The sequence below is a fragment of the Eretmochelys imbricata genome, chromosome 6 (genome assembly GCF_965152235.1).
Source record: "Eretmochelys imbricata isolate rEreImb1 chromosome 6, rEreImb1.hap1, whole genome shotgun sequence".
NCBI classification, from domain to species: Eukaryota; Metazoa; Chordata; order Testudines; family Cheloniidae; genus Eretmochelys; species Eretmochelys imbricata.
This window is the reverse complement of record NC_135577.1, coordinates 76,215,692-76,243,312: the sequence shown is the minus strand read 5'-3', so window position 1 is coordinate 76,243,312 and position 27,621 is coordinate 76,215,692. Positions and strand designations below refer to the sequence as shown.

Sequence of the window (27,621 nt, the reverse complement as noted above, 5' to 3'; positions counted from 1 at the left end):
CCCACTGACAGACCTAACCAAAAAGAAACAGCCAGATGCTGTTCAGTGGACCGAAAAGTGTCAGAAGGCCTTTAACAAGCTTAAAGCGACACTCATGTCTGACCCTGTCCTAAGGGCCCCAGACTTTGACAAACCGTTCCTAGTAACCACAGATGCGTCCGAGCGTGGTGTGGGAGCAGTTTTAATGCAGAAAGGACCTGATCAAGAATTCCACCCTGTAGTGTTTCTCAGCAAAAAACTGTCTGAGAGGGAAAGCAACTGGTCAGTCACTGAAAAAGAATGTTACGCCATTGTCTACGCTCTGGAAAAGCTACGCCCATATGTTTGGGGACGGCGTTTCCACCTGCAAACCGACCATGCTGCACTGAAGGGGCTTCACACCGTCAAAGAAAATAGCAAAAAACTTCTTCGGTGGAGTTTAGCTCTCCAAGATTTTGATTTCGACATCCAACACATCTCAGGAGCTTCTAACAAAGTGGCTGATGCACTCTCCTGTGAAAGTTTCCCAGAATCAACTGGTTAAAATCGTCCTTGAGATGTGGAAAATATTGTTAGTCTTCATGTACTTGGTAGTATATTTAGAGATACATGTGTCTTATTAACTCTGTTTTCCTGGAGCTCCAGGAAGAAATCCGAGCCAGTGTTTCACCCTAGCTGAGATTTGGGGGGCGTGTCATAAATATAAAGGGAAGGGTAAACCCCTTTAAAATCCCTCCTGGCCAGAGAAAAAAATCCTCTCACCTGTAAAGGGTTAAGAAGCTAAAGGTAACCTCACTGGCACCTGACCAAAGTGACCAATGAGGAGACAAGATACTTTCAAAAGCTGGGAGGAGGGAGAGAAACAAAGGGTCTGGTCTGTCTGTCTATATGCTGCTTTGCCGGGGATAGACCAGGAATGGAGTCTTAGAACTTTTAGTAAGTAATCTAGCTAGGTATGCATTAGATTATGATTTCTTTAAATAGCTGAGAAAAGAATTGTGCTGAATAGAATAACTATTTCTGTCTGTGTATCTTTTTATAACTTAAGGTTTTGCCTATGGTATGCATCCGATGAAGTGAGCTGTAGCTCACGAAAGCTCATGCTCAGATAAATTGGTTAGTCTCTAAGGTGCCACAAGTACTCCTTTTCTTTTTGCGAATACAGACTAACACGGCTGTTACTCTGAAACATGGAGAAATAGTTTTACTTTGTGTAATGATCCATGCACTCCCAGTCTCTATTCAAGCTTAAGTTAATTGTATCCAGTTTGCAATTAATTCCAATTCAGCAGTCTCTCGTTGGAGTCTGTTTTTGAAGTCTTTTTGTTCTAATATTGCAACTTTTAGGTCTGTAATCGAGTGACCAGAGAGATTGAAGTGTTCTCCGACTGGTTTATGAATGTTATAATTCTTGATATCTGATTTTGTGTCCATTTATTCTTTTACGTAGAGACTGTCCAGTTTGACCAATGTACATGGCAGAGGGGCATTGCTGGCACATATCACATTGGTAGATGTGCAGGTGAACGAGCCTCTGATAGTGTGGCTGATGTGATTAGGCCCTATGATGGTGTCTCCTGAATAGATATGTGGACACAGTTGGCAACGGGCTTTGTTGCAAGGATAGGTTCCTGGGTTAGTGGTTCTGTTGTGTGGTATGTGGTTGCTGGTAAGTATTTGCTTCAGGTTGGGGGGCTGTCTGTAAGCAAGGACTGGCCTTCTCCCAAGATCTGTGAGAGTGATGGGTCGTCCTTCAGTATAGGTTGTAGATTCTTGATGATGTGTTGGAGAGGTTTTAGTTGGGGGCTGAAGGTGACGGCTAGTGGCGTTCTGTTATTTTCTTTGTTGGGCCTGTCCTGTAGTAGGTGACTTCTGGGTACTCTTCTGGCTCTGTCAATCTGTTTCTTCACTTCAACAGGTGGGTATTGTAGTTGTAAGAATGCTTGATAGAGATCTTGTACGTGTTTGTCTCTGTCTGAGGGGTTGGAGCAAATGCGGTTGTATCGTAGAGCTTGGCTGAAGACAATGGATCGTGTGGTGTGATCTGGGTGAAAGCTGGAGGCATTTAGGTAGGAATAGCGGTCAGTAGGTTTCCAGTATAGGGTGGTGTTTATGTGACCAGTGTTAATAAGCAATGTAGTGTCCAGAAATTGAATCTCTTGTGTGGATTGGTCCAGGCTGAGGTTGATGGTGGGATGGAAATTGTTGAAATCATGGTGGAATTCCTCAAGGGCTTCTTTTCCATGGATCCAGATGATGATGATGTCATAGAATCATAGAATCATAGAATATCAGGGTTGGAAGGGACCTCAGGAGGTCATCTAGTCCAACCCCTTGCTCAAAGCAGGACCAATCCCCAATTTTTGCCCCATATCCCTAAATGGCCCCCTCAAGGATTGAACTCACAACCCTGGGTTTAGCAGGCCAATGCTCAAACCAGTAGAGTAGGGGCATTAGGGGACAAGAGCTGAGGAAGCGTTGTTCTAAGTCGGCCATAAAAATGTTGGCATACTGTGGGGCTATGCGGGTACCCATAGCAATGCCGCTGGTTTGAAGGTATACATTGTCTCCAAATGTGAAATAGTTATGGGTGAGGACAAAGGCACAAAGTTCAGCCACCAGGTTAGCCGTGACATTATCGGGGATACTGTTCCTGACGGCTTGTAGTCCATCTTTGTGTGGAATGTTGGTGTAGAGGGCTTCTACATCCATAGTGGCCAGGATGGTGTTTTCAGGAAGATCACCGATGGACTGTAGTTTCCTCAGGAAGTCAGTGGTGTCTCGAAGATAGCTGGGAATGCTGGTAGCGTAGGGCCGGAGGAGGGAGTCTACATAGCCAGACAATCCTGCTGTCAGGGTTCCAATGCCTGAGATGATGGGGCATTCAGGATTTCCAGGTTTATGGATCTTGGGTAGCAGATAGAATACCCCGGGTCAGCGTTCCAGGGGTGTGTCTGTGCGGATTTGTTCTTCTGCTTTTTCAGGGATTTTCTTGAGCAAATGGTGTAGTTTCTTTTGGTAACTCTCAGTGGGATCAGAGGGTAATGGCTTGTAGAAAGTTGTGCTGGAGAGCTGACTAGCAGCGTCTCGTTCATATTCCGACCTATTCATGATGAGGACAGCACCTCCTTTGTCAGCCTTTTTGATTATGATGTCAGAGTTGTTTCTGAGGCTGTGTGTGGCATCGTGTTCTGCACAGCTGAGGTTATGGGGCAAGTGATGCTGCTTTTCCACAATTTCAGCCCGTGGATGTCGGCGGAAGCATTCTATGTAGAAGTCCAGTCTGTTGTTTCCACCTTCAGGAGGAGTCCACCCAGAATCCTTACAACAATATTACAACAAAAAGACTTCGAAAACAGACTCCAACGAGAGACTGCTGAATTGGAATTAATTTGCAAACTGGATACAATTAACTTAGGCTTGAACAGAGACCGGGAGTGCATGGGTCATTACACAAAGTAAAACTATTCCCCCCGCACCTCCCCCCCCCCCGAAGTTCTTGTCAGCTGCTGGAAATGGCCCACCTTGATTATCACTACAAAAGGTTTTCTCCCCTCTCCCCCTCCCCCCTGCTCTCCTGCTGGTATTAGCTCATCTTAAGTGATCACTCTCCTTACAGTGTGTATGGTAACACTCATTGTTTCATGTTCTCTGTGTATATAAATGTCCCCACTGTATATTCCACTGAATGCATACGATGAAGTGAGCTGTAGCTCACGAAAGCTTATGCTCAGATAAATTTGTTAGTCTCTAAGGTGCCACAAGTCCTCCTTTTCTTTTTTCTAAAAATCTAGATACTCTGAATATATTTTAAAAGAAAACAATTCCTTTCTTCCAATATTTAGGTCAGCATAAAGATATAATGCAGGTAACACTGTAAGGTGTCAGCTTGTGCGGGGCTAAGGAAGTCAAAGCACAGTGTTCTGTGATTACTTAAATGCCTGTTAAATATAGTTAAGGCCCTACCAAATTCGTGGCCATGAAAAACACGTCACAGATGGTGAAATCTGGTCTCCTCCGTGAAATCTGGTCTTTTGTGTGCTTTTACCCTATACTATACAGAGTTCACGGGGGAGAGACCAGGGTTTCTCAAACTGGGGGGTCCTGATCCAAAAGGAATTTTTTGGGGGGGTCACAAAGTTATTTTAGGGTAGTCGCAGTATTGCCACCCTTACTTCGGTACTGCCTTCAGAGCTTGGAGGCCGGAGAGTGGCGGCTGTTGGCCGGGCGCCCAGCTCTGAAGGCAGCGCCCCGCCAGCAGTAGTGCAGAAAGGGTGGCAGTACTATACCATGCCATTCTTACTGCTGTGCTGCTGGTGGCCGTGTCTCTGCCTTCAGAGCTGGGCTCCTGGCCAGCAGCTGCTGTTCTCCAGCTGCCCAACTCTGAAGGCAGCGCCACCGCCAGCAGCAGCAGCACAAAAGTAAGGGTAGCAGAACTGTGACACTCCCCCACACACATAACTCAGGACCCCTACAATTACAGCACCATGAAATTTCAGATTTAAATAGTTGAAATCATGAAATTTACTATTTTAAAAATTCTATGACCATGAAATTGACCAAAATGGACCATGAATTTGGTAGGGCCCTAACTATATTTAATTAGAAAGCATGAAAGGGACCCAAATCCTGGGCCTTGCTGAGGTGACTTTGTGCTGCTGATGCAGCGTGAAGCTGAGTATTTCCCTGACATTTGCTTTGTGCCAGCCTTGCTTGCCTTGCTCCACAAGCACCTTGATGGGAATTGGAACACAATAAGCCCAGCTGATCCCTGGTCAGTGTGAGTTAGAATAGCCTTGTTCTGGGCTGGTTTGGCTTGGCTCCCTGGGGAGTGGAGGGAAGTGGTTTCCTGAGTGGTTTCTTGGTGCCAAAAGGATTTCCTCCTCCACCCTGTAGGCTGTACATTCCCACCTATGTCTCAGGCAAGGAGGCCTGGATAAGCCTCTTGGGAGGAACCCACAGCACAGCTGCCTCTCTTTTCCCAGAAGAGTGCTGTTAAGCAACAGTCAACATACTTGGCCTACTGCCTCCACACCAAAGGCTGGCTTCTTTTCCAAACACTGCTGTCCTTAGAGAGAAACTGACCAGGATTAGGAGTTTAATCTATATTTTTGAAAGTGCAATATATAAAATATATTTATAATCCATTAAACTGGTGCACTGGTAAAATTTTCATAGCTGCTTGAGGTTTTTTTTTTTTGAGTTAATTGAGTTTTGCATTTTAGGGCAAAGTCTTTGGAATATCGCTTCCTTCATTACCTCAGTCAGTTGTACCAGAGTATGGAAGTATTCCAAGGTAAGTAAAGATTGTGTGTTTTAAACTGGAATCATACTTACTTTGGGGCTGTCTACATTATTGGATGCTTTAATTTTGAGTGGCATATTTTTCTCTTCCTCCAACAAAAAATATTTTTCAAAATAGAGAGGAATTCCACAATTGCTTTTCTGGGACTGGTCAGGCTTCTCAGGGGAAGGGAATTCTTTCTTGGAAAGAGAGGTTGGAAAACAGACAGGAACCCATAAGGTTGTCACTCACTTGCATTCGCTTTCAGTTTCTTACTGTGATTGGAGAAAGTAAACATTTTCTAAAATACTATTTTCTGTGACATTATTTGTCACAGGAAAATTGAACTGTGCAAAGATATAAAACATACTGTGACTTTCTTTCCTCAGCTTTCTTGTTGATGCTTGCAAATATTTAGAAGAGCATGTTCACACTGAAGGACTCTTCAGGAAATCTGGATCTTTTGTTCGTTTAAAAACATTAAAGGTATGTATGTATTTATTTATTAAGAGTGATTGTACTGGACTTGAGCTACATTTCACTTAAGTGTCTATATGTCTAACTTTCTGATTCTCTTTAGAAGCAATCATGTTTTGTGCTGGAAGTAGTTTGATAAGCTTTCTGATCACTAGTCACTGAACCCCCTTCACCTCCCTGCAGAAGACAAACTTCAGTCCTTTGTGTATAGTTACTGAAACAACCAAAAAACTGTTTTTTCAGCTTTCTGGAGTGTGTGAGGAAAGGCATGAGATTAAACAAAAAAAGTTTGTTTTTAGATGTCATGGGAACTTAAACTTGGTAGCTTTCTCCCACAGCAAGGTAGGCTGGGGAGAAACTATAAATCCAGAAATAATAAATAAAAGTAGCTCTGACTATGATTCATCACCAGGTATTATGCTTATATGAAAAAACTGGAGAATTAAAACTGGGACAATCTGAGATAAAACACAGTATCTTGTCTGCTGTGTGGCTAGGGGATTAGGGCATGTAACTCCTTGTGTATGATAAGTAGGGCCCTACCAAATTCAGGGTCCATTTTGGTCAATTTTATGGCCATAGAAATTTTAAAAAAATCATAAATTTCATGATTTCAGCTATTTAAATCTGAAATTTCACGGTGTTGTAATTATAGGGGTCCTGACCCAGAAAGGGTGGGTGGGTGTGTGGGTGGTGGTGGGGGGAGTGTTTTCTAAGGTTATTGTAGGGGGTGTTGCTTTACTGCTACCCTTACTTCTGCACTGTTGCTGACAGTGGCGCTGCCTTCAGAGCTGGGCAGCTGGAGAGTGGCAGCTGCTGGCTGGGAGCCCAGCTCTGAAGGCAGCGCTGCCACCAGCAGCAGTGCAGAAGGATGGCATGGTATGGTATTGCCACCCTTACTTCTGCACTGCATTTGTCGGGATGCTGCCTTCCGAGCTGGGCACCTGTCCAGGAGCCTCCGCTCTCCAGCCACCCAGCTCTAAAGGCAGTGCAGAAGTAAGGGTGGCAATACTGCAACTCCTCTAAAATAGCCTTGCCACTCCCCACCCCTGCAACTCCCTTTTGGGTCAGGACTCCCAATTTGAGAAATGCTGGTCTTTCCATGGCTGTGAATTTGGCAGGGCTCTAATGATAAGACTACAAACTGGTAAAGATAAGACATCTAATAAATCGCTTTTGAAGGCTTCAACTTACGCTAGTTATGAACCATTTCAGAATCAACTCGATCAAGGTGAAAACTGCCTACCTGCAGCACTGCCATGTGACATTGCAGGGCTTCTTAAACAGTTCTTTAGAGAGTTACCAGAGCCGATCCTTCCAACTGATCTGCAGGAAGCTCTTTTCAAGGCTCAGCACCTAGAAAATGAGGAGAAGAACACTGCCACAATACTGCTTTCCTGTCTTGTGGCTGACAGAACAATAGATACTTTGCGATACTTTTTCAACTTTCTCAGAAATGTGTCCCTAAGGTAAGTAGAGAAATATAGGTGTGGTACTTGTAACCAACTCTGAGAATTCCTATAATATGTCTTAAAAACAGAGAAGTGCTGTAACTTTCTCTGCTCAGTATTAGGACTATAAATATTCTTAATGACATTCATTTACCAGTAATAATGTAAGCATTACGTAATCTCCTGACTTTTTGGGGTGTATGTCATAGGGTAGTCCTATTTCACTTTTCTGGCTGCCATATTTCCATCTCTTCTTTTCCAAAAGAGCAACTAATATGGGATTATCCCCATCTGGATGATCCTCTTACTCTTGTGAAAACTGATCAGCTGTGGAAACTGTTAAGCTAAATAGCATGTATAAGCCATGTGGTGTAAGTGTCTTGAATATGCCCTTAAATCTTAGTGTGTCTCTTCCACTTCAACTAAAAATTTGCGTTAGCCTGTTTTCTCTATCCCAACTGCTTATGTTCTGATCAAGAGAGAATGTAAAGACAAAACTGATACTTGCAAGCTCTTATCTTTTCTTTCTTTTTAATAAGATCCAATGAGAACAAAATGGATAGCAGTAATCTGGCAGTGATTTTTGCCCCAAACCTCTTGCATTCAAGTGATAATGAAAAGATGTCCATTAACACAGAAAAAAAGCTTCGTTTGCAGGCTGCTGTTGTGCAAACACTTATTGATCATGCAGCAGATATTGGTAAGATGACAACTGAATAACGTGTTGAAATGACTATGCATTTATTTATATTAAATACAAATATGTTTATATAACCATAGTTTCCATTTTTTTAAAACTCTATAAACATCTAATTCAGGACGTGTACCAGAATTTATCCTGGAAAAAATACCTGCTATGTTAGGTATTGATGCTCTTGATTCTACTCCTTCACTGAAAGGCTATGAAGAAAGTGAATCCCCTAGTCAGTGTAAGAGAAGGAGAAGGCGAAGTGTTGGGGGTGAGTACCTATATTGAAAATTTGACTGACTACAGTTCAATGAGTAAATATAAAAATAGACTCAACTGAGTCTTTAGGACCATGTAGAAAACTATATCCATGTATCTCAAGAGGATCCCCTTCTCCCTAAGCACCACAGACTGCTGTATCAACTGGCTGTGAAGTTTGCTACGCTCAGGTTGAAAATGGTGAAGTTTTCCAACTTAGTGAAACCTGTTATAAGCATCTTAACATTTCATAATTATTGATGTAAAAACTACTAGGTTGTGCAGTCATGCCATAACATTTCTTTTGCATGTCCTCTTCATTCTGACCAAAAAGGTTATTTTCTTTCAGGCTGTGTGTGGCAGGATAGCGTTTTATCTTTAGCCTCTGGAGACCTGGTTTCAAATCCTATTTTGAGTCGCAAATGAAAATAGTTTTGAGGTGTCTTCAGTGAGTGATTTGTTTACACAAAATGACCACACAACCTCTGACACAGTTGGCATTTTTGTTCAAGAGGGGGCCAGGACTGGAATAACACTGGTGTTGCAAATTGGAACACACATGCTCTGGCAGAGCACTGTTCTGAGAAAAACCTTATTCATGTTAAACCTGGCTTTATAGCTGGCCTGTGATTTTTAGTTGCTTGCTTTCATGAGCACTAAAGTCACAAAATTTAGATGCACAGGATCTTTCTCTCCGACTATATATTTTATAAAGCTATCAAACTTGACAGAATATGTTGGCTATGAGATACTTATTGTCCCATGTGTTGCTCATGTGAGGTGTTCATGTAGCTTGCAAAATGAATACATGGTACGGGATCTACAAACCTAGACAATCGCAGTCATTGTCTAGGTTAGATTTGATTGCTTAGAGAAATTGATAATTTAGTTCATGAAAGCTTATCGAATATTAAAATAGGAATAGGTAGGTTTATGTACTCCTGGCAATAAAAAACTCCTTAAACCAGTATCATATGACTTCTCTACTCTAAAAATGCCTACTGAATTCTAAATTGACACATTGCACTTACTGCAGACTGTCTGTATTTTGTTGCCCATTTTAACCAGCACATATGTAAAGAATTTAACTCTTTCCCAAACTTCGCTGATCACTTTTTAAAAATTAATCTTCTAATCAGCATATTGGCCTCAATCTATTACATTACTTGGAAGATCTGAAACAATGATGAGAATGGTCTAGTAGTCCTTTCCATTCAACAAATTAACCTAAATTGATTTAAGCACTCATAAATATTGGACCAATTTTAATCACATTGATTTCTAAGCCAGTCTAGTTAAATCAGTCTGCAAACTATTTGAGGATGCACTGATACCTCTGAAATGCTCCCCAATTAAACCTGTTGATAAAGTCATTTGTGTGGGAAGGGTCTACTAGTCCTTTTCCATGCATAGGGGTAGAATTTTATTATTTCCAAAAAATCCTTGATAGATGGCTGTTAATTATTAGGGTAGATGGTGTTAATAATAATCATGGTTATGTGTGTGTTTGTGTGTATATATGTTTTTTTTATACACACACACACACTTTATATATTAGTGCTGTCCATTAATCACAGTTAACTCACGCAATTAACTCAAAAAAAATTAATCGTGATTAATTGCCATTTTAATCGCATTGTTAAACAATAGAATACCAATTTATTAAATTTCAGTATTTTTGGATGTTTTTCTACATGTTCAAATATATTGATTTCAGTTACAGCACAGAATACAAAGTATACACTGCTCACTTTATATTTTTGATTACAAATATTTACACTGTAAAAATGATAAACAAAGAAACTATTTTTCAATTCACCTCAGTCAAGAACTGTAGTGCAATCTTTTTCACGAAAGTACAATTTACAAATGTAGATTTTTGTTGTTCTTGTTATGTAATTGCACTCAAAAACAAAACAATGCAAAACTTTAGAGCCTACAAGTCCACTCAATCCTACTTCTTGTTCAGCCAGTTGTTAACACAGACAAATTTGTTTACATTTACAGGAGATAATGCTGCCCATATTTTCCTTTTAAAAATGTTTTAAAACATCAGGGAGACTACTCTAATTTCTTTGTTGTCGATGTGCCCCTTTCACATAAAATAATACCTCTTTTAAAAAATAGAGCAAGACAAGTCAATATTAAAGCTTGATTGCTTGGTATGTCTTGCATTTCAGATATTGTTAGTGGAGCATTGAATAAACTTAAATCTAACAGAACACCCTCCACTACACCTCAGCGAGACAGAAATGGTAGGTATTTAGTGTTTGTTTGCACTAAATAGAGCCTCATGCAGTATCTTTAGATTTGTGGACTATATTCTAGTAAGGCTGAAACTAAAGTGAATTTAGTTTTATTTCAAAGGGGTATGAGTTTCTAAACAATGTTTCTGGTCAAAATTGAATATAGTTACATTTTCAGTGAGGATACTGCATTTAGTCTTAGAGCTGCTAGCACTGGGCAGTTCTAGGATTAGAAATTAATCTGCTTTTATCTAATGAAAACCAAGGCTTGAATACAATAGGGTAGCACGCAGCCATGTTGAGTGTTAGAGAATGAATTTATGCTTCAATTCAAATATATTTATCTTGCTTTGCTCTGTCCGTTTATAAACTTGCAAAAGGTAACTGTTTGTTTTCTTGCAATGAAGAATGCAGCTAAAACTCTTCCCACCTATATTTTCTTGTCATATTAATTTGTTTTTTTACTTTCCTATGCAAAATTTATTAAAGCTATTTGAGTGCCATGCCTGTTTTAAAATGCATGTGTTTTGGTTCAGTTTAGAATAACTGCTTCTGGAGAAACAAAGCTGACTTAAATATTATATTGTTTGTATCTTCATAAGCTCTCAACTTTAAGCGCTTATTGCAGATACAGCTTTATTAATTGTAGTCTTTCCATCAGTGACTCCATTGATTCTTACTCCAAGCACCAAGCGTAAACTTCCAACTGATTCTTCTCAAGGCTTCTCTAGCAAGAAAAGGCGGTCCCTGAAGCATAATTTTGCTTTCGAATTGCTCTCAAGTAGCTTTTTTAGCAGCGCCTCAACACCAGCATCAGGTATAGTGACTTACATTGTAGCTTGAAGGCTTTCAGGTTGTGCGGTTGTTAATGCCTTGAAATCTATTGCTCTTAGTGGGTAGTCCATAGAAGAGCAATTGTACTCAAATAACAATTTAATTACCTTCGTTCCTTGCGCTTTGCACCCTGTCTGTGGGAAATCTTATCAGGTCACATTGTTTCAGCTATCATCTGTGCTGATAACTCTCTGAAGTCTATGTATCCATAACTGACTTGTCTCTATCCATCCAATTCTGCATTTCTGCTTGTCCGTAGCAGCTCCTCTTGAACATCTTGTTAAAGCTTGAAAGGTAAAATTTCAAAAGCACCCAGTGAAAGTCGAGGACCTCAAGACTTAGACACTCTGAAAATTTACCTGAAATGGCCAAAATAGAATTCCTTTTCTTTTCTCCCCAGCCTTCTGTGTTTCACTAGTCACAAAACGACCATCTTTCCCATTATTCACTCCTGCAGTCTGAAGGGTGTTTTTTTTTTTTTTTTTTTTTTTTTAATTTTTCTCTCCTTATACCATATATCTAGGTCCGAGATCGGCAACCTTTGGCACGCAGCCGTTCGGGAAATCCGTTGGCGGGTTGGGGATGGTTTGTTTACCTGCAGCATCCACAGGTTCAGCCGATCGCAGCTCCCACTAGCCGTAGTTTGCTGTTCCAGGTCAATGGGGGCTTCAGGAAGCAGTGGCTAGCACATCCCTTGGCCCACACCGCTTCCCGCAGCCCCCATTGTCCTGGAACGGCAAACCGCAGCCAGTGGGAGCTGCGATCAGCCAAACCTGTGGATGCTGCAGGTAAACAAACCGTCCTGCCCCGCCAGTGGATTTACCTGATGGACCGGGTGCCAAAGGTTGCTAATCCCTGATCTAGGTCATAGTCAAATCTCTCATATCTTGCCTAGAATATTGCTGTGGTCTCCTAAACACACCGTTGTCCTTTACATCATACAAAATGCAGCTGCTAAAGTAATCTTTCTTCTGAATCCTTCCACTGGCTTCCTATTCTCTATTGCTTCAAATTTAACCTTCTTGTCCTTGTCTTCAAAGCTCTACCTAAATTCGCCCCACCCTACTTTATTTCTTTGTCACGCTTGTATTGACCTCATCTCCTCCATACTGCCTGCGTTCCTGGGCTTGTTGTTCCAGGTTTGTCAGTTTTCTCTCTCAATCACCTCAGCCTTACTCTGTGTCACTGCCTGTTACAATTTCTGAGTTTATCTGCAAGACCACTATCCTGGCTATGTTCAAGTCTTTAATAAAGACCCACTCTTATTAGCCTGCTTATTGTGAACGGAGTTGAATTACATATGTAAACTACCTATTTGTGTTCTTCTTCTAACCTCTTTGTCATTGTGTTGTGAGTTTACAGGAACAGTCCTTCTTTAATGTTTGGAAAGCACTTGGTGCCCACTAAGTGTTTAAAGAATCTTCACTGTTTATGCTGACACTTAATCAGCAGTAAGTGTTAGCATAAATAGTGAAGATTCTTTAGTTAATCTATACTTCACAGCAGGTATGATAAGTACTAATGTTTTAGAAGATGCTAGCCTCACAGCTCAGCTTTCTGTGCAGGCTGATGGATAAAACACCATATCCTTCATTGTTATACTGCTACCACACTTAGCCAGAAGAGAGTTTTAAGAACTTATACTTGATCTAGTGTTGTCAAAGATTAAAAATGACAAGAGACACTGTTGATCTTAAAACAAAAACTTAAATTTATTTTGATTGTTTTATTTAATATTGACAACTTTTGATCAATGATCTTCTAACTAATCTGTATGGAAATAACTTAAGATGCGACACCAGCAGCATACATGTTCTCCCACCTCTTGGTGTCAAAACAAAGGTTGTTTTGGGGTATGGTGAATTCCCCCTTTTCTTTTATGAAAGACTACAAACAAACAGAATTAATTGTGTCAGTTCTCTCAAGAACATTGTGCTAAACAAATGAGTTTTTGTGTGTGGTTTTTTTTAAACTTAGTTGCTAATGGTCAACGTGAAAATAAGACACTTGCTTTAAAAAAAATTGAAGTGGCATTAGAGGTTTCTATTTTAACATAAGAATACACCACCAAAACAAGAACCAGTTTATCATGTACATGTGACTTTGTTTGTTCCTGTAGCTCAATTTGAAGCAAGCCCTTGTGTCTCTCTCGAGTCATCTCAGAGTTCACTGTCTCCTTCAGTCACCAGTGAAAAGCATCTGTCAAGTACAGGAAATCGAAGAAGTAAAAGAATTGCAAGTAAAAAAATTTACAGGTAACTTGTCTTAATTCACAGAAGCTATGAGTGCACACTGTTAAAAGTGAATTGAAAAGCAAAACGAAAAAGGATTTCCCTTTACTGTCTTATGGATAAAGACAATTTCAACATTATTTATTTTATTGATTTATTTAGAAGCTTTTATATTGAAAGGATCGTGTCTTACCACGTGTAAAGTGAATTGATGATCTGCCCAGATCTTAGCGGCCAAGTGTCCATACCAAACTGCCATTACATTTGGGTTTTGTGTTGAAATGAACATGGACTAAAGCATACATGTACACACATGCACATAATTAAATCAAGCAAGTTCCTTTCTCTTGTCATAATTCCCATTAAACTGGACTAAATATTAGCTTTTTACTTTTTAGCATTTTAAAGAAACTGATTCTTTGGGGATACTGGAAGTGTTTTTAAACAAAAATCTAATAAGCTTTAAAAGTGTTTTTTTTTTTTAAACTGTCTATTTTCAAGGAATTGTTTATGCCTTAATAGCTTATTTCAGTTCTTGGTAGGTCCTGACCCCATTATAATATCTATTCCTCTTTCTGTATTTTCAGTACATCATACTTCAGTCGCATCCATTTCTAAATCGTGGATTTCTAAAGCATACAAATGTTAATTCCTTTCTTGGGAATAGAGATTAGGGCTGTCAATTAATCAGGATTAAAAAAATTAATCACGATTTAATTGCATTTATAACAATAGAATACCAACTGAAATTTATCAAATATTTTTGGATGTTTTTCTACATTTTCAATATTGATTTCAACACGGAATACAAAGTGCACAGTGCTCACTTTATATTCTTATTTTTGATTACAAACATTTGCACTGTAAAAATTATAAACAAAAAAAATAGTATTTTTCAGTTCACCTCATACAACTACTGAAGTGCAATCTCTTTATCGTGAAAGTGTAACTTACAAATGCAGATTTTTTTTTTTTTTTTGGTTACCTAACTGCACTCAAAAACAAAACAGAGTAAAACTTTAGAGCCTACAAGTTCCCTCAGTCCTACTTCTTATTCTGCCAATTGCTAAGACAAACAAGTTTGTTTACATTGACGGGAGATACTGCTGCCGGCTTCTTATTTACAATGTCACCTGAAAGTGAGACCAGCCATTCGCATGGCACTTTTGTAGCCGGTATTGCAAGGTATTTATATGCCAGATATGCTAAACATTCATACATCCCTTCATGCTTCGGCCACCATTCCAGAGAACATGCTTCCATGCTGTGGATGCTCGTTAAAAAAATAATGCGTCAATTAAATTTGTGACTGTACTCTTTGGGGGGAGAACTGTATGTCTCCTGCTTTGTGTTACACACATTCCGCATGTATTTCATGTCATAGCCACCTTGGATGATGACCCAGCACCTGTTGTTCATTTTAAGAACACTTTCATAGCAGATTTCACAAAACGCAAAGAAGATTTCTAAAAATAGCTACAGCACTCAACCCAAGGTTTAAGAATCTGAAATGCCGTCCAAAATCTGAGAGGGACGAGGTGTGGCGCATGCTTTTAGAAGTCTTAAAAGAGCAACACTCTGATGTGGTAACTACAGAACCTGAACCACCAAAAAAGAAAATCAGCCTTCTGCTGGTGGCATCTGACTCAGATGATGAAAATGCGTCAGTGTGTACTGCTTTGGATCATTATCAAGCAGAACCCATCATCAGTATGGAAGCATGTCCTCTGGAATTGTGGTTGAAGCATGAAGGGACATGAATCTTTAGTGCACCTGGCACTTAAATATCTTGCAATGCCAGCTACAACAGTGTCATGTGAACGCATGTTCTCACTTTCAGGTGACATTGTAAACAAGAAGTGGGCAGCATTATCTCCTGCAAATGTAAACAAACTTGTTTGGCTGAGTGATTGGCTGACCAAGAAGTAGGACTGAATAGACTTGTAGACTCTAAAGTTTTACGTTTTTTATTTTTGAATGCAGTTTTTTGTACATAATTCTACATTTTTGTAAGTTCAACTTTCATGATAGAGATTGCATTACAATACTTTTATGAGGTGAATTGAAAAATCCATTTTTTTTCTCCAGTGCAAATATTTGTAATAAAAAATAAATATAAAGTGAGCACTGTACACTTTGTATTCTGTGTTGTAATTGGAATTAATATGTTAGCAAATGTAGTAAACATCCAAAAATATTTAAAATAAATAGTATTCTATTGTTTAACAGTGCGATTAATTTTTTTAATTGCTTGACCCTAATCTTTGAGTTTTTTGGTATTACTCTATTTGCTCTTTGTACCTGTTCAATTTCTTGAACATTGCCTTATTAGTGTCAGAACTTTACACAATATTTTAAATAGAACCTCATTGGCCCTTTTTCTAGTATTTTAAATTATTTTATTTATGCTTATCAAATTTCTTTCTGTGAAGCGCTACTGCGGAGTGCCTTTTGCACTGAAAGTTCAAAATAAAGGGTGTAGAAGAATATAAATTGTAAAGAAAGAAATATACTGAATTAATCTTTTCATGCACTTTTTAAAAACAATTATTCAACTTACCAGGGTTGAATCAGGAAAAACTGGTTGCTTCTCTCCAAAGATTAGCCGAAAAGAAATGGTTCGCAGGTCATTACGTCTGAAATTTAGTCTGGGAAAAAGCAGCAAAGATGTGGTAAGTACACTTCTACTATCCTATTCATCTTTCTTGTAGCTTATACTATGGCAGTGGTTTTCAGCCTATGGTCTGTGGACTAAGCCTAAGATTTCCAAAGGGGTCTGCACCTCCATTTGAAATTTTTTTCAAGTTTCAGACCAATTTAATGTTTAAGGACAAGTGTAGAGAGTTCTGGATACTGTACGGTCCAGAACTCTAAAACCAGATCTGACTTACTAAACTTTTTTTAATTCATATTTAAGAAGTTCACTTTTAGCGGTTGCTGCAAATTGGAAAAGTATTTCCTGAATTGCAGACGTCAAAATTGAAAAGGCCTAGAAAGTAAATGAAGATCTAAATGACTTCCTCATGTTCAGCTTTTTAAAAAGATTAAGATTAGTTTTCTTTCTCCCCCTCCCCCCTGCTTAAGAATATTTTAACTGGATGTCCAGTTGGTAAAGGATCTGAAAATATTGGCCGGCGACTTGCAAGTCAACAAGACTTGGAAAACAGAGTTGAATCTGTAAAGACAGATACACTTTTCAGCACATGTGTCAGTGAACAATTCTCAAAGAAAGGTAAATGTCTTGCAATACTTACTGAATATAACTAAAAAGAGAGAGCTTGTATTTTTGTGGGGTAAGGATAGCTTAAAAACCTAATGATTGCTTTGATATCTTTAGTTATTGAAAGCACTGAAAGTGAAAAGCAGTTAGACAATATTAAAGGTTCTTAGGAAGCAACAGATAATTTATATTAACCAATTAGAGACCAGTTTTTGTATGTATAAAAATAAATATTTGCATTATATCATGCCTTGCTTCTTTGACGCTTGAACCTAATTGCTTTCTTTAATATTGTAACCTGTTTATGAAGGACTTTCATTTCTTTGAAAGAAAATAGTGTAAGTTTCTCAATTTCAGTGAATGGCATGGCTTTAAACTCGTAATTTTTTTTAATAACTTGAGTTATCAGCAAGAGTTTTGTCTGGTTTAGTTAATGTTCTATGAGTACTAAGGCTAACCAATATTTTTAAAGAAATAATTCTATCAAACTTCTCTCAAGGTTCACAAATAATGAGCAAGTCGGAGGAGAACTTGCTAACTCCAAAACATGAAAAAGCAAATTACCGAATGTCTTGGAATGGACCCAATATTACAGATTCTCATGGCACCAGCAACAATGAGGCAAGTCTCGTGGGATATCTTGAAGCAGAAGGCTGTTTTTCAGAACCTGTTCTTGTTGTTGGAAAGCCACCTGCCATTCCAGATGACTTAAGGCCCACTACTGCAAATCATAAGCAAGATAATAGTCTGCGGGAGTACTCGCTTTGTGTGGATGAGAATAACTTGACAACAGAAACATTACTGAAAATTAAAAAAGCATTTTCTGAATCTGGAAGCAATCTTCAAAATTTAATAGGTGATGCAAAGTCTCCTGTATCAGATTTAACAGAAGAAAAGTTAAGTGAAAATCCCTGTCTAACAGGTGTTAGTCAAGAGAAGGACCTTGTTGAAACTTCAGCTGAAAGTCTGGCAGCTGAAAAATCTAAGGATCAGTTTAACCAGTTTGCTAATAAATCTTATACCACTGACAAATATCAATCAAGTCAAGATGAAATCAAGGTTGTGGAGGAAAAGTGCTTCCAAAATCCTATTGAGATTGAACTTCAGACACAGAAATTGGGCATGGAAGATGCACCAGAACTTAGTATGCCTCAGGTAATGTCCAGGGAGGACAGGTTAACTTTTCAGAATAGTTATTCAAAAGATAATTTAAAGAAAATAGATTCCCTCAGAAGAAAAGAGAGTGAGGAACTGGAACAGTCAGAAAGAGTTGTTGAAAATTGCGAGCTGAAGTCCCGTAATTCAGAAAAAGATAACAGTGAGCCTACTGCGGCTGCGGAGCACCCTGTCTCACAGTTGTTGGAGTCTAAAAACAGTCCTGGCAAACAGTACTTGCAGACTGGAAGTTATGATAATACTGTACCTAAAACTTTACCGGTTTCTGACTATGGAAAGGTTTCTGACCACGTACACTGGTTCAACAAACTTTCATTAAACGATCCCTGTTCCGCAAGCAAAACTAAACCACCTCTTAAGTTTCAACGTACTCCTGTCCGCCAGTCTGTAAGAAGGATAAACTCCCTCTTAGAGTCTAACAGACAATCTGTAAGCTATAAATTGGCAAAACCTGGGGATGTTTGTTCTCCTCTTGTTAAATCCGTAAGCTATGATACTGCACTATCCTCCTGTACAGAAAAGTTCTCAAAGAATTCCACAGTTTCATTGCTCTATTGTGAAACTACACGCACACAAGTTTCTACATCATCTGAACTAGACTTAGCATCCAAATCTTCAAAATTGATAAATTCGCTAGAGCAGGCTGATGCTTCTGTGAAAACAGTTAGAATCTGCAAACAGAAAGTGACTATTGGTAACCCATCAAAGTCTGTTCTAGAAGATCTAACCAATCATGAAGCACCAAAAGCTGCTGTAAAAATGAACTCAAGTATAAACTTTCTGATTGCCACACCAGATAAAAGTACCCTCAGGAAAAGTGCTACAGGAAAAGAAAAGGCTCGATACAGGGGATCTCCAAAGAATCCAATATCAAAAGCAAAACTCCTGCCAACTGCTAAACCTGTAGATTTATAAGTACTAATTTGATGATTTTCTCAAAGAATGTTAAGGTAGTTCTAGAACAATTGAGTCAATAAAGTCGATACGTGATTCTTAGTTCTGCTTTTTTGTAAAATAGGATTTTATTTTATTTTATTTTGAACTTGTACAAGTAAACTTTATTCTTTGTATGATATTAGGTATTTTTCCGTTTACTGTGGCTTCTTACGATTACTAGTCAGCTGCTCATTTTAATTTTGACTAGATTTTTAAAAATTAGAAAAATCTAGTTTAAAAACATATAGAAACCAGTTACAATAGGTTATGAATCGCTATCTCAGACACTGAGTCAGATCTTTTTAGAAATAACAGGTGAGCCTGAGGCATTTCAAATCTTGCAGCTTCCAGTTGATAGTAATATTTCTTTAAGAGAAAATTGCTAGATATTTAAAAACAAAACCAACACATCCAAAAGCAAAATGGCTTATTGCTGACCATCAAAACATGTGAAACATTTTTCCAGTTACTGTACTTGTCTTAATTCTTTAACTGTATTAAAACACTACAGTCAAAAAGAGACTTGTCAGTGTTCGAACTTCAGTATCAATGTAGACTTTGCTACTGCTCCAATTCCTGTGTGGCCAGGGTATATATTGCTTTTGGTGTAAGTCAGGGCACCTATGGCTTTTTTTCCACTTGATAGGTGCACTTTTTGTCTATACAGATCTATTCCTATCTAAGCATTCGTGCACACAAATTGGAGAAGTGGTTGAGCATATGGAAAACAAATATGCAATTAGATACTGAAGTATTAAAAATTTTTGTACAGTACACTTGGCAGCATGGGTGTGTTCTGTTATGTTTACCTGATATCTTCATTTGCAGTCAAGCTGTAAACTAATGTTAAGTTAATAGCGCAAATGAGGCTATTTTTTTCTGGAGTAATTTTATGTAGCTAATCATATGATGCAAAAGTAGATTAAAGTACGCTATTGCTGAAATAATGGAAGACAAAAGTAAAAAGCCATACTGTTAAAAGTTCATTTGCACAAACAGATGTTTACATCTATCTTAGCATTAAAACTGCTTATATCTATGTCATATTCATTATAAAATTATTTAAGAGTAAAAACTTGAAACTTTTCCATTACTGATTTCTGTACGTGTAGCTTGTTTGCTGCCAGAACATAAGAGCGTTTTGGTATGTACTTGGTTTTGAGTCTAAAAGCTTTTTTTGTCCCTTGTTTGTGAATGTTCTTTCTACAACACTGATTCCATATCCTATGTAGAAAAAATGACAAAGGACATTTGAGATGTCAGAGTTTCTGTATCCTTTAAGTCCTATCCAGGGCTCTATGTCCTCTTGACTATATTTAAAAACCCAATTTTTACAACTTCATCATTTTCACCAAACCTCTGACTGCCAAAAGCCAGGCAGATAATAGGCAATGAAAAGTCCTCATCCTCCTGATGCTGTGCCCTCTCTAAAAGCCAGGGGGAATAGATATGCTTCCCACTGTTCTAAGCTGCAACAGATTTGGGCTCTTTTAGCCTATGGAGAGGAGTGTATTCCAAAGCGAAATGGCCTTTACATTGACTTCCGTAGCAGCACACTCTTTTTCGTAGAAAGATGACTGGAGCACAAGAATGTCTACTCACAAGTGCAAGAGAAAGCTATGGGCCAAGAAAGCTATGGTCAAGTACATACAGTTCAGGTCCTTGTTTCTATCCTACAGAGCCTTCAACTTCTTAGGGTATGTCTGCACTCCAATTAGACACAAGTGGTTGGCTGGTGATAACTGACTCAGGCTTAAGTGGTTGTTTTACTGCAGTGTAGATGTTCAGGTTCAGGCTGCAGCCTGAGCTATAGGACCCTCCCACCTTACAGGGTCCAGCGTGAGCCCGAATGTCTACGCTGCAGTTAAACCACCCCTGAGCCTGAGTCAGCCGGCACTAGCCTGGTTAGTGTTTTTAATGGCAGCGTAGACATACCCTTAGATTTCACTCAGACAGGCAGCCATTGAGGGACATCTAGTAAAGTGCCAGCTTTTTCATCTGCTTCATTTCTGGATAGATTTTTGAAAAGAGATAGTTGTAACATCCTGGCGACATGTAACAAATCTGGTACCTGCACATTCAAAGGGACAGATATTCATATTTGCCACAAATATGGTTGCTTCTCCCAGCCACTTTTGCTTTAGCTCCAGGCCTTGTCTGTATCCTATTCAGCCAGATGCTGCTTACAAGCAATTTATTGCTTTGCTGGGCGCCATTAAACCATGTCTTTGGCGCACTGAAGATGATAAAACCCAGATGTGGTGAAGTGGGAACTTCTTATGATATTTTTACAAAGTCTATGTGCTTCAGTTTTTTCCTACACCAGGGATGGGCAAACTTTTTGGGCCAAGGGCCACATCTGGTGGAGAAATTGTATGCAGGGCAAGGGGTTGGGGTGCAGGAAGGAGTGCGAGGTGTGGGAGGGGGTGCGGTATGCAGGAATGGGCTCAGGGCAAGGGGTTGGGACAGAGGGGTGTGGGGTGTATGAGGGGGCTCAGGGAAGGGGGTTGGGGTGCAATGGGGCTCAGGGCAGGGAGTTGGGGTGCAGCAGAGGTCTCAGAGCAGGGGCTTGGGGTGCAGGCAGGGGGCTTAGGGAGTTAGGGGGTGGCTCCGGGGTGGCAGCGGCACGCACCGGGGCCAGGGCAGGCTGCCTGCCTGCCGTGGCCCCATGCCGTGCTGTTCCGGAAAGTGGCCAGAACCACATCCCTGCACAGCCCCTGGGGGAGGGGGGGGGACAGAGCTCCACGGGCTGCCCTTGCCACACCTCCAGGTACCTCCCCCGAAGCTCCCATTGGCTGCGGTTCCCTGTTCCCGGCCAATGGGAGCTGCGGGGAGCAGTGCCTGGAAGCAAGGGCAACGCACGGAGCCCTCTTCCCCCCACCCCACCCCACTCCGGGCCCCCAGGGACGTGATGCTGGCCGCTTCTGAGAGTGGCACGGGGCCTGCGGCACCATGGTGGGGCAGTCCCACGGGCCGGATCCAAAGCCCTGAGGGGCTGTAGTTTGCCCACCCCTCTCCTACACATTACATTGCCACCTAGTGGGGAAAAAGGATTGTTTGCTCTCAGGATGCCATTTCAGGTTTTGGTACGGGGGTAACTTTAACTGTGATTACAGGGGCTACTCAGGCACTGGAAACCTCTACATTTTTGCCTCTAATAACTTAGAAATTAGCTGACAGGAGCACAGTATCTAATTCTTATGTAAAGAAAAATCAATATGATTGTATATACATAAACACCAATTAAAGCTGTATTTTAATTTCAGTTAAGAACAATCAGGAAATAATACAGAAAGATATTCCTAATCCCAAACCTTGAGGTATCCGTTTTAGAGCCTTAACATAGGTATCAGAAACACAACTTTGATACTTTGTATGCTATCTTTAGCAGAGAAATAAAATCTGCTTAAAATCTTTTTACTCCTGCATTTATATTTTTAAATGGCTTATGTTCCAAATTGTGAAGAGAAGAATTAGATGGTTAATTTTGTTCCAGAAATGTTTAAAGGTAAATAAATTATTGAAAACATAACACTTCAGACATGAGCTAAAACGATGGATAATAGTGTGGTCTCATCTTGACAAAATTGTCAATGGCCTTGTTGATTATCTAAGTGTTTTTGAAGCTTCACATTCACAGGCTAAAATTAGAAACACGTAAGTGACTTGCTAATATCTCCCATTGTGGAGCTTAAGTAGTCCTTTAGTCTCTTGAGCACAGAGAAGTACCTCTCATTTGATGCTGTAGAAACTGGATTGCTCACCCCACTATCTACAATAGACAACAAAGACTAACCCCTTGGTAAGTCGTTGAGAACATTCCAGAATTCAGAAATTGAAGTATTGGTTTGTATGTGCATGCAATTGTGCTTCTTGGCAACTTTGACTTCTCCATCCAGATCACCGAAATTGGTGCCTGCTGAATCTGCAATTACTTTCCGTTTCTCATAATCAAGAAAATTTTCACCACTGTTTTAGCTCATGTTGGAAGTGTTACGTTTTCAATAATTTATTTACCTTTAAACACTTCTGGAACAAATTAACCGTCTAATTCTTCTCTTCACAAGCAGTGTAGAAAGCAAACTCCAGTTGAGGGCGAATCATCTATCAATCTCAGTAAGAATTCTGTCCAGAACAGGATAGTAGAAATCAGATTATAGATTCTTGAGTGCTCTTGAGACCATCTGTAGATGACAGGCCCAGTGTACTAGAAACAAAAAAAAAACAAGGCCAGTTTGAAGGATATTTTCTTAGGTGGTCTTTGGTACTGCTGTGCTCAGCAGTTGCGACTTTCTGACCTGGAATAGCAATTTCAAGTTCCTGGGCAATGATTTTAGCTTCACATAACTCCTTCCATTGGCTCTCAGATGTTCTCATTTGTTGAAGAGCAGCAATATTGCTTCTTACTAATTCCATTGCACTGGATAAATTTAGGTTTTCATGTTGCAGTTCTGAAGCACTATGGAAAATCTTGAATATTCTTTCCAAAACCAAGAGCCTCAACAGAAAGGAATAGCTCTTTAACCTTGCCATCAAGCCCTTTGCTCTGCTAGCTGATGGTGCTGAAATAGCTTCCAGTGTTTCCACTACAGTGCCCTATCTTGCATGCTGTTTTCAGAGGGAGTCATACCTGTATGACTAGTAAATTTCACATAATCTCCCTAGCTCAAGTACCCTCAGGTGTAGCTCCTGCTGTGCCTTAACAAACAGTTCATGGTGCTTGTAACTACTGGTCAGCAATTAGCTAGGAGAGTGTGCGGTCTTGAGGGTCGAGTAGCAAAATGGGGCTCAGGGATGAGATACATTTCCTGCTCTAATATTAACATGTTCTGACATCTTGTGGCAAGTCAGTTTTAAGGGACACTGGTTAGATTTCAAATTGTAATAGGTATATTTTTACTTTGTTACTAACTCTTGATTTCAACAATTGTAGAAAAATCTAGATTACTTTCCATCATTTAGGCTACTTACTTTTTGCAGTTCACCAAGATTGGAATAGATCATTTAACTTTTGGATACATCCTAAGAGGGCAAGGCCTCCTAAGTTTATACTGCACCTAGCTGGGGCTCTAGGTGTGTTACCCTACTACGAATAATAATAGATTGGAAATACTTTAAACGGGAGTGCAACTGACACTTTCAAGTCCCTTTCACTTCTGCTTAAAGGCTAGTTACTTTCCAGAAGACTCTTAAGCACAATACTACAGTGATTGAATTGTCGTTCTCACAAGGGAATATTTAAAACCAAACGCCAAGAAAGCTCCTCATTTTAAAGTTAAGACTCTCTTTCTCATTTGTTATTCAGGGTCTGTATATATGTGTTTTTGTTTTTTTTAAAGCACCATTTTCTGTTTGAATGCTGTGCCTCAGTTCTTATTGCTCTAAAATGAGAATAATTATACTTGCCTGCCTGCCCTAGGGAATTATAAGGATTAGATTGAGATCTGTGGGGCAGGAACTGGGCCACCTTAATGGTTTGTATGGCATCTAGCACAATGGGGGACTCCTGCTTAAGGTCTTTGGGGGCTACTATAACATTAGTCAGCTGTTGAGATGCCCATTAGTGGTAGCTGAAGGGGACTTACCTGGGTGTGGGATGCTGGTGGATTACAGATCAATCTTTGTGTTGGCCAGCAGCACAGTCTTCATCCCCCCTGCAAGCTCAGCCCTGGTGGCAGAAGCTGACGCACAGCACAGACACATACCTGTCCTTGAAGCTGCAACCACTGCTGGCCATGACAACTCTGGACCAGAAAGGTCTGCCCCCAGCCTATTCTCAGGGAGAGGTGGGGGGGGGGGGTACTCCCTGCTGCTTTGAGGGTAAACTGACTCCAAGACCCACTTAGCTGCTCCTAGCTCCCCACTCTGAGGATCCTTGCCCCAGGAACTGTTCCCCCTCATCTGCTCCTCCCACACTCATTGGTCCCTCCCTCAGGGCACAGCCATATGCCCTCACCTCTCCCTTTCCCTGGAGAATGACTCTCTTTCCCCCTCCCCAAGCCTGGAGGCCCTGTGTTATTCCCACCACCACCACCACTGGAGCCCCTGTGCTCCTGCTCTCACGCTGAGTGACCCCGTCCTTGCCTTTCCCACCCGCAGAGGCCCTGAGCACACCCCTCCCAGGGACCACCCCCCTTCTCTTTGCCCCAGGTCAGTTAAGTCACTCCATATCATCTCAGCAGCTGATTGGTGGAGGCAGGCAGGGTGGATGAGCTAACACAGCAGAAGAAACTGACCACAGTGGCAGTAGCTGGAGAACGCGGGCTTCAGGAGGAAGGGACCTTGCTACACTGTGCTTCAGGTAAGAGCTCTGCCTGGGGCTGGGGCTTGACCTACAAGCAGACCTCTGGTACAAAACTCTGCAGGTGGGGAGTGGGTGCACCCCTGCCCTCCCTAAATGGGGCCCCTGTCAGGGCAGACATGAGTGGGAGTGAATGAGTTGTTAAGGAAGTGGCTGAAACCAATCCAGATCAACAAGGCATCCAAAGAGACAATGCTAGCTCCAATGATTTATGAATTGACACTCAATAGCAGGATCTATGGCAGGACACCAAGATCCAGGTGTATAAAACAATTGTTATTCCTACACTCCTTTATGGATGCGAAACCTGGGTGACCCATCAACAGATCCTCAAGAGTCTAGAGAGGTATCAGCAATGATGCCTCTGGAAGATCCTTTGCATCAAGTGGGAAGATCGCTGCACTAATGCCAGCATCCTCAGTGAAGTCAAGGTCACCAGCATTGAAGCAATGATCCTCATGCACCAACTCTGTTGGGTTGGATATTGTGTGCAGATGCCAGACTCTTGCCTCCCAAAACAAGCCCTCTACTCTTAGCTCACACACAGAGATCCCATGGTGGTCAAAGGAAATGCTACAAGGACACCCTGAAAGCGTATCTCAAGAAAACTGATGTGGCTGTCACAAGCTGGGAGGAGCAAGCCACCAACCGATCCCAGTGGCATCACATCCTCCATCAGGCAGTGGCCCGTTTTGAGAAGTGCCTTGCCCTCAAAGCTAAAAAGAGAGAGAAGGAAGGAAAAATAACTTTTTCGAGGGATTGCCGATGATGATGATGATGATGATAGCAGGAAGCTTGGCGGGGGGAATGTGAACTCAGTATGTTCCAGCCTAGGGAAGAAAGGACTGAACTGTGACCAGGGGACGATAAAGAATTGGCTTCTGGAAGAGGCTGGAAGCTCTGACCTGGGCACAGGGGGAAAGGAGACAAAGCCAGGGATGGAGTCCATCACAGCTTGGGTAGGATGGGCTATGGCATAACTGCTGCCTCTCTTTGCTAACCTTTTCAGGTTCATTATGCTGGGTGACTAATAAATAGTTACCTTGTTCTGGAATGGCTGCTTGTGTCGCTGTAAATACTGGTAGCATTGAAGAGATACAGTATAAGCCTCCTTATAGAATCATGGAATATCAGGGTTGGAAGGGACCTCAGGAGGTCATCTAGTCCAACCCTCTGCTCAAAGCAGGACCAATCCCTAACTAAATCATCCCCGTCAGGGCTTTGTCAAGCCTGACCTTAAAAACCTCAAAGGAAGGAGATTCCACCACTTCTCTAAGTAATGCATTCCAGTGCTTCACCACCCTCCTAGTGAAAACGTTTTTCCTAATATCCAACCTAAACCTCCCCCACTGCAACTTGAGACCATTACTCCTTGTTCTGTCATCTGCTACCACTGAGTACAGTCTAGATCCATCCTCTTTGGAACCCCTTTTCAGGTAGTTGAAAGCAGCTATCAAATCCCCCCCTTATTCTTCTCTTCTGCAGACTAAACCATCCCAGTTCCCTCAGCCTCTCCTCATAAATCATGTGTTCCAGTCCCCTGTTCATTTTTGTTGCCCTCTGCTGGGCTCTCTCCAATTTGTCCACATCCTGTCTGTAGTGGGGGGCCCAAAACTGGACTCAGTACTCCAGATGTGGCCTCACCAATGTCAAATAGAGGGGAACGATCACTTCCCTTGATCTGCTGGCAATTCTACTAATCAGTTCAATATGCCATTGGCCTTCTTGGCAACAAGGGCACACTGTTGACTCATATCCAGCTTCTCGTCCACTGTAATCCCCAGTTCCTTTTCTGTAGAATTGCTGCTTAGCCAGTTGGTCCCCAGCCTGTAGCAGTGCGTGGGATTCTTCCATCCTAAGTGCAGGACTCTGCGCTTGTCTTTGTTGAACCTCATCGGATTTCTTTTGGCCCAGTCCTCCAATTTGTCTAGGTCACTCTGGACCCTATCCCTATCCTCCAGCGTATCTACCACTCCTCCCAGTTTAGTGTCATCTGCAAACTTGCTGAGGGTGCAGTCCACGCCATCCTCCAGATCATTAATGAAGATATTGAACAAAACCGGCCCCAGGACCGACCCTTGGGGCACTCCACTTGATACCGGCTGCCAACTAGACATGGAGCCATTGATCACTACCCATTGAGCCTGACGATCTAGCCAGCTTTCTATCTACCTTATAGTCCATTCATTCAGCTCATACTTCTTTAACTTGCTGGCAAGAATACTGTGGGAGACCATATCAAAAGCTTTGCTGAAGTCCGGGAATAACACATCCACTGCTTTCCCCTCATCAACAGAGCCAGTTATCTCATCAGAGAAGGCAATTGGTTAGTCAGGCATGACTTGCCCTTGGTGAATCCATGCTGACTGTTCCTGATCACTTTCCTCTCCTCTAAGTGCATCAGAATTGATTCCTTGAGGACCTGCTCCATGATTTTTCCAGGGACTGAGGTGAGGCTGACCGGTCTGTAGTTCCCCAGATCCTCCTCCTTCCCTGATTTAAAGATGGGCACTACATTAGCCTTTTTCCCGTTTTCTGGG

The 27,621-nt window shown here is 41.0% G+C and overlaps 1 protein-coding gene across 2 annotated transcripts in view; it reads left to right on the top strand.

Annotated features, from left to right (window-relative positions):
* Nucleotides 1-27,621, top strand: part of LOC144265882 (neuroendocrine protein 7B2-like) — an 84,459-nt gene that overhangs the window by 6,496 nt on the left and 50,342 nt on the right. Inside the window, exons 2-12 of one of the 2 annotated variants that reach the window (XM_077818934.1) lie at nucleotides 5,205-5,275; nucleotides 5,653-5,749; nucleotides 6,956-7,209; nucleotides 7,731-7,891; nucleotides 8,010-8,150; nucleotides 10,318-10,392; nucleotides 11,045-11,200; nucleotides 13,337-13,472; nucleotides 16,012-16,120; nucleotides 16,533-16,680; nucleotides 17,168-18,917. In XM_077818934.1, coding sequence (XP_077675060.1) covers nucleotides 5,205-5,275; nucleotides 5,653-5,749; nucleotides 6,956-7,209; nucleotides 7,731-7,891; nucleotides 8,010-8,150; nucleotides 10,318-10,392; nucleotides 11,045-11,200; nucleotides 13,337-13,472; nucleotides 16,012-16,120; nucleotides 16,533-16,680; nucleotides 17,168-18,759 — 2,940 coding nt within the window. In that variant the 3' untranslated portion in view covers nucleotides 18,760-18,917. Of the gene's footprint in view, nucleotides 1-5,204; nucleotides 5,276-5,652; nucleotides 5,750-6,955; nucleotides 7,210-7,730; nucleotides 7,892-8,009; nucleotides 8,151-10,317; nucleotides 10,393-11,044; nucleotides 11,201-13,336; nucleotides 13,473-16,011; nucleotides 16,121-16,532; nucleotides 16,681-17,167 lie in introns of those variants that run through there. The other variant, XM_077818935.1, reaches the window with a different exon arrangement.